A 12,997-nucleotide genomic window follows, 5' to 3' on the forward strand; every position below is an offset into this window, starting at 1 on the left:
AATGTGAGGGGTTTCGAAGTGCCTTCCTAGCGGTACAGTGAAGAAACACCAATATAAGCACTCCAGAATTGATTAGGATTTGTCCTTTCCGGGTGCCAAAGAGCAGGAAGAGCCTGGCTGGTTAGCGACGGGATAGCTGGACCTCAGGTAGACGGGAACAGACTGTTGGATAGCACCCTGTAGCCAGGCCCGGCAAACTAGCGACACCAAAGCTCAGAGCAGGTGCTGGTACTGCCCGAGAATGGAAAGCAGGCGGTGCTCCTGGGACTAGGCGGCGGCAGTGAGCGCGGAGCGGCCGGGTGCCTGGCACTGCAGCCGGGAGGCCCAGTGACGCCCAGGCGCGAGTGCTGAGAGCGCGGCGTGGAGGGCGGAACGCGGCAGGCGGGCCTCCGGGATCCCGCCGGACGCAGTTCTCAGGAGCACTCCCGAGCGGCTCCTCTCCCCGTCGGGGGTTAACCTGGCCGTGGGGAAGAACGGCTGGGGTTCGCCATCCCCCCTCCACACCCTCCCTCCAGAAGAACCATCCCAAGCCGCAGCACCGGCTTCAGTAGAGATTAGAGGGCGCAGCGGCCTCCCGGGGCAAGCCTCTACCGCCTCGCGGTCACAGCCTCCGGGACCTGAAAGGAAAAACCACCTGCCACGGATTTCCCTCCGGGCAGGGGCAGAACACCCCGGCTGCTGGCGAGGTGAGCTCGGGAGAGCGCGCTGGGGATCCACCACTACTTCCGGGAGACACCGAGCAAGCCGGCCATCCGGGACGGCCCTCCTCTCTTCTCCGATTGGTTAACTTCTCTCGGACGGAGCTCCCCTAACGGGTGATTGGGTCGGACGCGGCGTCTGTCACCTGCCTCCCGGGGGGAAGCGAGGTCGCTGAGGGAAGCGTTACTCGGGGCTGGGAAGAGGTTGGCTGGACTCGAGCCCCGTCTGTGTGTTGTAGCGGAGACCGTACCCGGCGCGAGCCTCCGCTGCAACCGCCGGAAAAGGAACCCGTAGCCGGTTGGAGGGCGGGGGTGGCCAGAAAGTGCAGGTGTAGAAGTAAGTTGGAGTCACCTAACCCTGGCAACATCCGAATGGGAACGCGGTAGGAAGGCCGGCCTTTGGCAGGGGAGTGGTAATCCCCGGAGAGGGACAGTGTAGGAGGCCAGGCCTAGTTTCCGTGGTGAGGGAGGCGGCCCTGGGGGAGCTTTTCACGATCGAGTTAGCTGGGGATCTAATTTTCTAGGCGAGCGTCTAACAAAATCCACTGGAGATTTTGCTTTGATGTTGCAGCAGGGTGGGGGCCTACCAGCGGCTCCTAACCTTCGAAGAGACGACTTCTTAAATACTTTAACTATCTTTTATGGCTTCAGATGGGCAGCTTCAAAAACACAAAAACCATTGAAAGATGGATACCATTGCATATAGTAAAAGCATGTTGAAAGGAAAATAAGGTATTCCTTTTGATTTGGTTATAGTTAATTATACAAGAAAATTACCTTTGAGGAAAAGCTCTTAAGTTTTGAATACTATTAGGGTAGCTTGATTTTATGATAGGATTCAAATTCTTAAATTGTTTAATACAAAAATCATATTATTGCTGTACCTACCAAATATGCTCTTTACTAATGATGATCTAGTCCTATTATTCTGAAAATAAAAAGAAATCTTCAGTCTTTAGTAATGTTAATTTGCATTTGGTTGGATAGTGCTACTAGATCTTTCCTTAAAAATGATGTAATAATAACTAAAAAAATCCTTGAATTGTAATTTAATGTTAGAATATGCGTGGAATTGGATTGTTGTTTACTCATACAATAGTTTAGACCGGTAGGCTGATTTTACTTTATATTTAAAGTAGTTTGCGCCCTAGACACTTTGGCTCAGTGGATAGAGCATCAGTCTGCAACTGAAGTCCTGGGTCCGAGGTTTGATTCTGGTCTATGGGTCCTGCATGCTCCTCCCCGTCTCTGCCCTGGTAGGGGCTTGGGCAGGAGGCAACCAATCGATGTTTCTCACATCAATGTTTCTCTCTGTTTTCCCCTCTCTCCTCTACTCTCTCTAAAAATCAGTGGAAAAATATCCTCGGGTGAGGATTAAATATAAATAAATAAATAAATAAATAAATAAATAAATAAAGTAGTTGGTTTATTAAACACTGAGAGTCACAACTGTTGCTTCACTGGCAACATAGTCATTCAATCGTCCAGCCTCTATTAAGTCATGTGTTATATCACATACGAGAAATTGTTAAGGAATGATTTATTTCCACAGAAACACCCAAGTTAGCTCTTAAAGATTGACTTAGCCCTACCCTGGAAAATTCTGACCAAGGATTAGGGATAAGATCTGTGCATCTGTGTTTCTTAAAATTTTCTCATATGAGTTTGATGTGTACTCCTAGTTGACAACTGTTGCTTTAATGATTTACTAAATAGATTTGTTTAGCCCAGCTGGTGTTTAGTTGCTCAGTGGTCGGCCCATGAACCAAGAGGTCACTGGCTTGATTCCCAGTCAGGGCACTTGCCCAGGTTGTGGGCTCTGTCCCCAGTGAGGGTTGTGCAGGAGACAGCCAATCAATCAGTGATTCTCTCTCATCATTGGTGTTTCTCTCTCTCCCTCTCCCCTCCTCTCTCTATAAAAATCAATAAAAACGTATTTAAAAAAAATAGGTGTATTTAAGAAATTCTAAAATATTTATGGAACAAATAATTTCTTCCCCTTGATATTCTAATAGTTTAAAATTAAGCTGTTCAGGAATGACATTTAAATATAATCCCAAAGATAGTGTTTGCCTAGGGAGTATCAGGACGTTTCAAAGGCACGCAGAAACTTCTGGGACTAGACCATTCCAGGTTTAGGGGTGAGGTTTGGGATAGGGAGACACAACATGCTCTGACACACTTTAACAAACCTCAGAGCCATGCCTTAGGTATTTTTTCCTGTTGGACTTAAGGAGACATCAACTATAAGTCTATTCAATAGATACAGTCAGCTAAATTATTTTTACCTCAACAAAAGTATAATTGGGTTGGGGTGGGGGATCTAATATTACATTTATGAGCTTTATTTTGGGAAGAATACCCTTGCTCAAAATAAATGTAAATAATACCTTCCCAATAGCCATTTGCTTATTAAATAAAGGACGTGTATGATTCAAGCTTAAAATTTGCTAACATGAAGAACCCAGATATTTGAAACATTAATGAAGGCTTATAGACCAACTGTACTGGAGAGTCAAAGGGTAAAAAATGAGGTGATCACTTTGGTATTCAGGTATGAGAAATGTGTGGTGAAACCAAAGCCAGTCTGACTTAAATGGTAGCTTTAGGCAAAGAAGTAGGTCCAATTGTGTTCTAGCTCCTAGAAGCTGGTTTTGATTTCATATGGAAGTTCTTCACTGTAAGATTTGGCACATGAAATCTTTGAGTAGGGGACAAAATTTTTAAATGAGTTTAAAAAAACTAAGTTAAAAACATGAAGCCATGTGTAGTCTGTGACTAATACCTTGAATTTTATATATATTGTTTGAACAGAAAGCCAGGAATCTCAGTATGAATCAGTCTAGATCTACATCAGATGATGGTGGTGAAGAAACCTCATTTCAAGACCATGATCATCCTGAAAATGAGAGAAGATGGCAACAAGAGCGTCTCCACAGAGAGGAAGCTTATTATCAGTTTATTAGTGAACTCAGTGATGAAGATTACCGACTAATGAGAGACCATAATCTTTTAGGCACCCCGGGTAAGAGATGGTAAAAGAAGAAACACCTTTTTCATCATCAAGGAAGAATTTCAAAATAAGGAGAGTTTTTTTCCCCCTTCATCCTCCTCCCAAGATATCCTGTACTTTTTTTTAAATCCTCACTCAAGGATATGCTTATTGATTTTAGAGAGAGGGGAAAAGAGAGAGAGAGAGAGAGACAAAGGGAGGGTGGAGGAGGGATAGAGAGAGAGAGAGAAACATCGATGTGAGAGAGAACATCAATTGGTTGCCTTCTGTATGTGCCCAACTGGATATGTGCCTTGACCAGGAATCGAACCCACAGTCTTTCTGTATATAGGAGGACACTCCAAACAATTGAGCTACATTGGCCAGGGCAAGAACTTTTTAATATAATGAAATAGAAAATCATAGGCTTACGTGTGTATTTTATAAATAGGTAAGAATATTATACAAAGAACACTGTTATACAAATGCCAAACTAATAGACAGGTTAATGTACATAATAGTGTCAAATATTTACATAGGTGGTCCTATTTCTTTTAAGTAATATTTGTACAAATAAAATTATTGTAGTTGTGTGTCCGTCCCCTCTCCCCACTGCTTATCCATGGTTTCTCTTTCCGAGGTTTCAGTTATCCAAGGTAAGAAATAAATGTCATGCCATTTTGAGTACCAATATGAAATCTTGTGCTGTCCTGCCCTGGATGTAAACCATCCCTTTGTCCATCATATCACCCTGCATACATTACCCATCCATTACTCACTTAGAAGTTGTCTCTGTTATTAGGTCAACTATGGTGATATTGTGGTATTTATGTTCAAGTAACCCTTATTTTACTCAATAATGGCCCAAAGCCATTCACATAACTTAATTATAGTATATTTTTATAATTGTATTATTATGATAGTTGTTGGTAATTTGGTGCACCTAATTTATAAATTAAACTTTATCATAGGTATGTATGGATAGGAAAAAACATAGTATATATAGGGTTTGATATTATGCATAGTTTCAGACATCCACTGGGGGTCTTGGAACTTATCCCCTATGGATAAAGGGGACTCCTGTAGTTAAAACCCAATTGTAACTTATTTGAAGCATTATAATTAATTTAACTGAGTTAATAACTACCAAAAAGTCCAATGTGCTCTATAAATTTTTTACAAATTTATTTTACAAATGAACTCATTGAAATTTGTATGCTTGTATATTATATATTTATATAGTGCACATTTGCATATTGTATATTGATGACCCATGTAATGAACTATTGAGGTGAAGTTCAAGTAAATAAAGATTTGAAATTTTCTCTATAAATACTCCCTTCTTAATTTCTTTTTAACTTTGACAAAAATTCATGGAATTATAGCTTAAGTGTATCAACTGAGGGTACTTTATTAATTATTAAAATAAAACCTTAATTTTAATAAAATATTAATTAATGAAAAATAACCAAAATGATGTGTATTAGCACCATTTAAATATTTTTAACTGTCTTCAATGTATAGAACATGAAAACAATAAAATGTCTTGTACAGCTAAAGATTAGTCTTACCCTTCATGAGTTATAATAAAACTTTGTAATTTTAAGTTTTTCATTTCAGTGAACAATTTTTCATTGTTTTAGGAGAAATAACATCAGAAGAACTACAACAGCGGTTAGATGGAGTCAAGGAACAACTGGCATCTCAGCCTGACTTTAGAAATGGGACAAATACCAGAGGTATTGTGGACTCCTTTCCGTAAGGAACATGTCTGATTAGAGCAATTGCAGGAATGAGCTTACTAGATCTTGTACAATATTTTTTTTTAATGTTTTCCAGTTTTGATGCTACTCAGATAGCATTTATATATTATATGCAAAGCAGTATAATTAGGCAATATAGGACAGGGATGTGTAATTAGGTAATATGGACAGGCAATATAAATACAGAAATGTCTTACACACAGAGATTGCCTTCAGGGAGCTCACATATATGAAATAGTATGCAATTAAGTTAATTACCAGCATAGTTCTTTTTAATCTTAGAATGTACACATTACTTTGTTTAAAATAATATAACTAAACCTAGCTTCTAAGAATTTATGTAGGGCAATACAGAAAGACTGCATCAGGAAACCTGTTTTACTTGTTTTGTTGTTTTTGTGTTTGCTTTGTCATTTTATTGAGCAAATACTAAGTCATAATATAAGAAGTTGTGATAAAAAACAAAGTTCTTGTGAAAAGAATTCAAACTAAATAAGAAGTATATAAAGTTTAAAAGTAAAGCCAACTTTAATGTTCCTCTTACCAGGTCTACTTCCTTCCCCAGAGGTATTTATTACTAGTAGTTTCATATGTAATGTAAGAGCATTATATTATTTAGGGCAATGATTATTCATAACCAGAAAATGTAATGGCTCAATAAAATAGAAGTTTATTTCTCTTTCATGTTAATAGGCCAGGGAAGGTAGGCAAACTTTGCTCCATAAATCCTCCTGGGATCCATCCAATCAGCAGTTTCTACAGCTGTGCTGTCCACATGTGACTAAGTTCAAATGAAATAAAAAATGCAGTGCCACAGTCATGTTAGCCACATTCAAGTGCTTAATAGTCACATGTGCCTAGTGGCGTCTGCATTGGATAGGATAGATATAGGACCTCTCCACTATGACACAAAGTTTTATTGGACACAGCTTCTCCAGGATACTGTTTGCATGACCAAACTAAATCACAGTCATATCCAGGTTCCAGCTGGCATGAAGGAGATGCAGGCACCAGCCTGAAAGTGAGATATATCACTTCCACTCCCATCCCGTTGATGAGAAATGAGTCATATAGCCACACCTAACTGCCAGGCAGTCCAATGTGACCATTACGCTGCATTTACAATGGAAGAAAGGTAGGATAGATTTTGTTAGATAAATAGTGAACTCTTGGACACACACCCTTATCACTACATTCTAGTAATTAAAGAAGGAAGTACCATTTAGGTAATGTTTACTTGCATTTTACTATGTCTTTTTCCAAATTAAAATGGAAATTGGATATTAACCCTTTTTCTACTTTATATTTAGATATGTAAATTATACTACCATATTGGTACAACTGGTAATACTGGTCCTTTGTTTTAATTGAAAATGTACTTAGCACGTACAAAATAGTTATATTTTTAAAATATGGCTAAAGTTGGTGTTTATTTTATGATACCAGCAGCTGATTAAAAACCTTAAGTCAACATTTAAAAAAGGTTTTGCCCAGCCAGTGTGCCTCAGTGGTTGAGCATCGACCCATGAACCAGGAGGTGACTGACTGATGCCTGGTCAGGGCACATGCCCAGGTTTTGGACTCAATCCCCAGTAGGGAGTGTGCAGGAGGCAGCTGATCAGTTTTCTCTCATCATTGATGTTTCTATCTCTCCCTTCCTCTTCCTTAGTCTCTCTGAAATCAACAAAAATATATTTTTTTAAAAAAGCTTTTTATGAGAGATTGTAGTAATGAAACGAAACCAAAGCAATCATTTAATAGCTGTTTTTGAGTAGAATAAAATCTATGTAGTTAATGTGCATTAGTATGCCTTTCATTCAGTTTTGCACTTTGTGTAATCTACTAGTTAAATAAGGAAAACTGAAGCTATTACCATAGTAGTAGTATCAGATCAAAGAAGACTATCAGGAACACATTAATTTCTAAAATTGATTCTTTCAATAAAATGAATTTTTAATCTGATTTGCATCAGATACTGTTATAGAGGTTGGAAATTGACCAGTGAATAAAATAAAGCCCTTAGTCTTCATGGAGCTTATGTTCTAAATGAACAGAAAATGTATTGTGTTATCCTATCTAATAAAAGAGTAATATGCAAATTGACTGTTACTCCAACACACAAGATGGCTGCTCCTATGTGGTCAAAGATGGCTGCCCCCCTGTGGACACAAGATGGCTGCCACAAGATGGCCAGCAGGGGAGGGCAGTTAGGGGTGACCAGGCCAGCAGAGGATGGAAGTTGGGGGCGACCAGGCCTGTAGGGAAGGGCAGTTGGGAGAGACCCAGGTCTGCAGGGGAGAGCAGTTGGGGGGGACCAGGCCTGCAGGGGAGGGCAGTTGTGGGGGACCAGGCCTGCAGGGGAGGGCAGTTAGGGGTGACCAGGCCTGCAGGAGAGGGCAGTTGGGGGCGACCAGGCCTGCAAAGAAGGGCAGTTGGGGGTGTGTGTGGAACCAGACCAGCAGGGGAGAGCAGTTAGGGGTGATGAGGCTGGCAGGGGAGGGCAGTTAGGGGTGACTGGGTCGGCAGGGGAGGGCAGTTAGGGGTGACCAGGCCGGCAGGGGAAGGCAGTTAGGGGCAATCGGGCTGGCAGGGGAGCAGTTAGGCATCAATCAGGCTGGCAGGGGAGTGGTTAGGGGGTGATCAGGCTGGCAGGCAGAAGCAGTTAGGGGCAATCAGGAAGGCAGGCAGGAGAGCAGTTGGGAGCCAGAAGTCCTGGATTGTGAGAGGGATGTCCGACTGCCCGTTTAGGCCCAGTAGGATCGGGCCTAAATGGGCAGTCGGACATCCCTCGAGGGGCCCCAGATTGGAGAGGGTACAGGCTGGGCTGAGGGAGACACCCCCCCGTGCACGAATTTCGTGCACCAGGCCTCTAGTATTATGTATAATGGCTAACATTTATTGAATGCTTTGTGAGTGCCAGGTATTGACTATTGATTTTATATACACTAGCTTATTTTATCCACTGTGACATTTATACTGCTATCTCTAATTTACAGATAACTATACAGCTATAGAGAACTTAACATCCTAAAGTTTTCCATAATATAGTTCTAACATTGTATTCAGAAAGCCAGATTTCTTTAGTTGTACATTTTTGGCAATTCCTGAGAAATAGGAAAAAAATTCCCAAGGTTACAAAAATACCTAGTTGCAAAAATGTCAATTGAGTTACCCTTACCAGAAGGATTCCACAAATTTAGGATGAATTATATATAAATTTTCCACAGTATATAGTGATATTGCTATATGAATAAAGCAGTCTAGATATATAATTTTGCTATAGACATATTTCTCATTTGCCTTAATATTTTGCCAATAGCAGGCATATAGAAAGCAAGGGTGAGGATTTCCTCACAGCTTTGCATAAATAGTATTTTACATAAATATATTTTAATATGCTTATAGTGTACTAGAGGCCCGGTGCACGAAATTGGTGCACTGGGGGAGGGGGTGTGTGTCCATCAGCTCAGCCTGCACCCTCTCCAATCTGGGACCCCTCAGGTATCCCTGTGAGATCCCTGTGGGATCAGGCCTAAACCGGCAGTTGGACATCATCTCACAATCCAGGACTGCTGGCTCCCAACCGCTTACCTGCCTGCCAGCCTGATCACCACCTAACCACTCCCCTGCCGGCCTGATCGCCCCAAATGCCCTTCCCTGCTGGCCTGGTCGCCCCCAACTGCTCTCCCCTGCCAGCCCGGTCACCCCTAACTGCCCTCCCCTGCTGGCCCAGTCACCCCTAACTGCCCTCCCCTGCTGTCCTGGTTGCCCGTAACTGACCTTCCCTTCTGGCCTGGTTGCCTCTAACTGCCCTTCCCTGCTGGCCTGGTTGCCCGTAACTGACCTTCCCTTCTGGCCTGGTCGCGCCCAACTGCCCTCCCCTGCCGGCCTTATAACCCCCAACTGCCCTTCCCTACTGGCCTGGTCGCCGCCAACTGCCCTCCCCTGCCAGCCTGGGCACCCCCAACTGCCCTTCCCTGCCGGCTCGGTCACCCACAACTGCCCTCCCCTGCAGGCCCGGTCCCCTGCAACTGCCCTCCCCTGCAGGCCTGGTCCCCCCCAACTGCCCTACCCTGCCGGTCTGGTCACCCCTAACTGTTCTTCCCTGCCAGCCCATTTACCCCCAACTGCCCTTCCCTGCAGGCCCTGTACCCCCAACTGCCCTCCCCTGCAGGCCTGGTCCCCCCCAACTGCCCTACCCTGCCAGCCTGGTCCCCCCCAACTGCTCTTCCCTGCAGGCCTGGTCCCTTCCAACTGCCCTCCCCTGCTGGCCATCTTGTGGTGGCCATCTTGTGTCCACATGGGGCAGCCATCTTGTGTGTTGGAATGATGGTCAATTTGCATATCACCTCTTTATTATATGGGATATCTTTTGGAAAGTTGTTTTTTGCCAAATTTTATTAAAATGCACAAATGTTCTTCAATATAATTTAATTTAATGAAAACTTTATCTTATAAGCTTTCAATAAAAAATCTAAGGATAGATTTTAAGAATTGATCTTAAATTGATTTGGCTTGCTTTCCAGACTCCGCAGTCCCTAGAGAAAGTTCAGATGAAGATTTTCTACTAGAATGGTTAAATACCTTTCGTCGCACAGGCAATGCAATTCGAAGTGGACAAAATGGGAACCAAACTTGGAGAGCTGTGAGTCGAACAAATCCAAATAGTGGAGAGTTTCGGTTTAGTCTGGAAATCCACATCAATCATGAGAATAGAGGATTTGAAACTCATGATGAAGATAATATAGGCATTCCACTTTCAGATATTAGCAGTGATCATACTACAAATAGACAGCAAAGATCAACTAGTCCTGTGGCTAGGCGAACAAGAAGCCAAACCTCAGTGAATTTCAGTGGTAGTAGTTCCAATGTTCCAAGGACTAGGCTTGACTCAAGAGGGCAGAATTCAGTAGAAAGATTGTTCTCAGCCTCAGGAAGTTTAAGACATGGAACTGGGAGAGCAGTTGGCATTCCTAGAACTAGTGCTCCACGTGCTAATTTCAGTAGTCACACAAACCAGTCAGATGGTGGTGAACTCAGACAAAGGGAGGGGCAGCGATTTGGAGCAGCACATGTTTGGGAAAATGGGGCTAGAACTAATGTGACAGTGAGGAATACAAACCAAAGATTAGAGCCAATAAGATTACGGTCTACTTTCAGTAGTCGAAGCCGTTCACCAATTCAGAGACAAAGTGACACTGTTTATCATAATTCACAAAGAGAAGGTAGGTCTTTACAACAAACCATTAGAAGGTCTGTTAGGAGGAGAGGTATAACTCGTGTCTTTTTAGAACAAGATAGAGCACACAGAGGAACAGCATATACCCCATTCTCTAACTCAAGACTCGTGTCAAGAATAACAGTAGAAGAAGGAGAAGAATCTAACAGATCCTCAAGTGCTGCACGACATCCAACAATCACACTGGACCTTCAAGTGAGAAGGATTCGTCCTGGAGAGAACAGAGATCGGGATAGTATTGCAAATAGAACTCGATCTCGAGTAGGGCTAGCAGAAAATACAGTCACTATTGAAAGCAATAGCGGGGGCTTTCGCCGAACTATTTCTCGTTTAGAGCGGTCAGGTATTCGAACCTATGTTAGTACCATAACAGTTCCTCTTCGTAGGATATCTGAGAATGAGCTTGTTGAACCATCCTCATTGGCTCTTCGGTCAATTTTAAGGCAGATCATGACTGGATTTGGAGAACTGAGTTCTCTAATGGAGGCCGAATCTGAGTCAGAGATTCAGAGAAATGGTCAGCGTTTACCAGAGATGGATTCAGAACTGAGTAACCTAGTGAATGACATCAGCCAGCACCATGAAGATTCCTCTCAAGACAGATGGGCCCAAGAAGACAACACTGAAATGAGTGGTGAAGATGAGACCACTCAGCCTCATATCCAAAACAGTGATAGAAGAAGTGGTAGGCAGTTGCGGAATTCAAATAACTTAGTGGAAACTGGAACACTACCTATTCTTCGCCTTGCTCACTTCTTTTTACTAAATGAAAGTGATGATGATGATCGCATACATGGCTTAACCAAAGAGCAGATTGACAATCTTTCTACCCGGAACTATGAGCATAACAGTATTGACAATGAACTAGGTAAAATCTGTAGTGTTTGTATCAGTGACTATGTAACTGGAAACAAGCTCAGGCAATTACCTTGCATGCATGAATTTCACATCCATTGTATTGACCGATGGCTCTCAGAGAATTGCACTTGTCCTGTATGTCGGCATCCTGTCTTAGGGTCCAGTATAGGATACAATGGATGAAGTGATGGTTTTATTAAAATACTGCATTTCAGTGGAGCTGAGTATTCAAGCATTCTTTTGTTATTTGTGATGAACTAACCAGGATGAAAAGTAACATTATTATAGTTAAACTATTTTTTGTGTGCTTTTTTAACTTGTTAAAAAGAGAACATTTATATAAAATTTAAAATGTAAATGTTAAATTATCCAAAAGTACAGAATAGTTAATATTGCTAGAACCAAATAACCTTTACAATGATTTTATTTTGGTGATTTTGTCATGCTAAGCACTTTTGTATACACTGCACAGTTCAGTGGGTTAAAAATCAATCTTCTTTTTCTTAATAGTACAATAGATTTTACTTGAAACTTCTAATTCCATAGTCTTGGTACTATGTCCAGACATTGGTGTCTAAGCCTTTCATTACCTTTTTATTCTAAGGACAATATCTTCTCATGACAAAATGTTTGGCTGAATGTTTGCTAAATGTATTTAAGTTACTTGAAATGTTAAATTTAATATGCAGCATATCATATGTGTATATATAGCTATATAATTTTAAAGTTAGAATATTCAGTCTAAATGATACCAGTGTGGTTGTTATTTAAGCTTTTCAGCTATTACTGCTTATGGCACAATATTTAATATTTACAAGATCATCTCTGGGAGAGGTGGATTAAGATATTTAAAAATAGAGATAATTTAATGAAGCGTCTCTGACAATCTGACTTCTTAGACAGCAAGGAATATATAATACTGAACAAGGTTTTTTTTTATTAGAACATGGACATTTTAGAACATATAGGTTATTTAACTTGAGTTCAGCCTTTTTGTGACTTTTTGGAAAGTGCAAAAATTCAATTATAATAAGTAAGGTACACAATATGCATGGATTTTCAGATTTTATTTTCGAGTCTAAAGAATGTCTATAAAGAATCAAATGCATAGATAATATGTTAAGTTCACTTGGAAGCCAAAAACTCCAAATAAAACAAAATACCCTTAAGAGAATGTAGAATTTATATAAACACAAAGTATGCCTTGAAGATCTATTTCTACCAATAAATATTAAAACAAAGCTGTGTGTGAACTGTCCTATTGTTCCACTGTAGTATATTCACTCAAAAAATATTTATTTCGTACCTACTAGGTGCCAGGCAATGTTAAGGTATTGAGAATTCAGCAGAGGATTAAAAGACAAAGTCCCCATCTTCACGGGAAAGACATATTTGCTCTTAGAAATTGAAAATCAGTTGACAATGAATTACTGTTTTGATTTTCATG

At 41.3% G+C, this 12,997-nt stretch overlaps 1 protein-coding gene across 5 annotated transcripts; it reads left to right on the forward strand.

Moving 5' to 3' along the window:
* Positions 1 to 408: 408 nt before the first annotated feature.
* On the forward strand, positions 409 to 12,791 carry RNF6 (ring finger protein 6). 5 transcript variants are annotated; one of them, XM_054718751.1, is made up of 5 exons: positions 410 to 686; positions 1,350 to 1,430; positions 3,513 to 3,723; positions 5,334 to 5,429; positions 9,980 to 12,791. In XM_054718751.1, the coding sequence occupies exons 3-5, from the start codon at positions 3,531 to 3,533 to the stop codon at positions 11,731 to 11,733; spliced, it is 2,043 nt and encodes a 680-aa protein (XP_054574726.1). In that variant the 5' UTR covers positions 410 to 686; positions 1,350 to 1,430; positions 3,513 to 3,530; the 3' UTR covers positions 11,734 to 12,791. The 5 variants fall into 5 exon arrangements, with proteins under 5 accessions (XP_027983928.2, XP_054574728.1, XP_054574726.1 ...); XM_054718752.1 differs by lacking the exon at positions 410 to 686 and adding an exon at positions 789 to 1,035; XM_028128127.2 differs by lacking the exon at positions 1,350 to 1,430 and having other exon boundaries at positions 409 to 686.
* Positions 12,792 to 12,997: the final 206 nt, after the last annotated feature.

This window comes from Eptesicus fuscus, chromosome 7 (genome assembly GCF_027574615.1).
Source record: "Eptesicus fuscus isolate TK198812 chromosome 7, DD_ASM_mEF_20220401, whole genome shotgun sequence".
Lineage (NCBI taxonomy): Eukaryota > Metazoa > Chordata > Mammalia > Chiroptera > Vespertilionidae > Eptesicus > Eptesicus fuscus.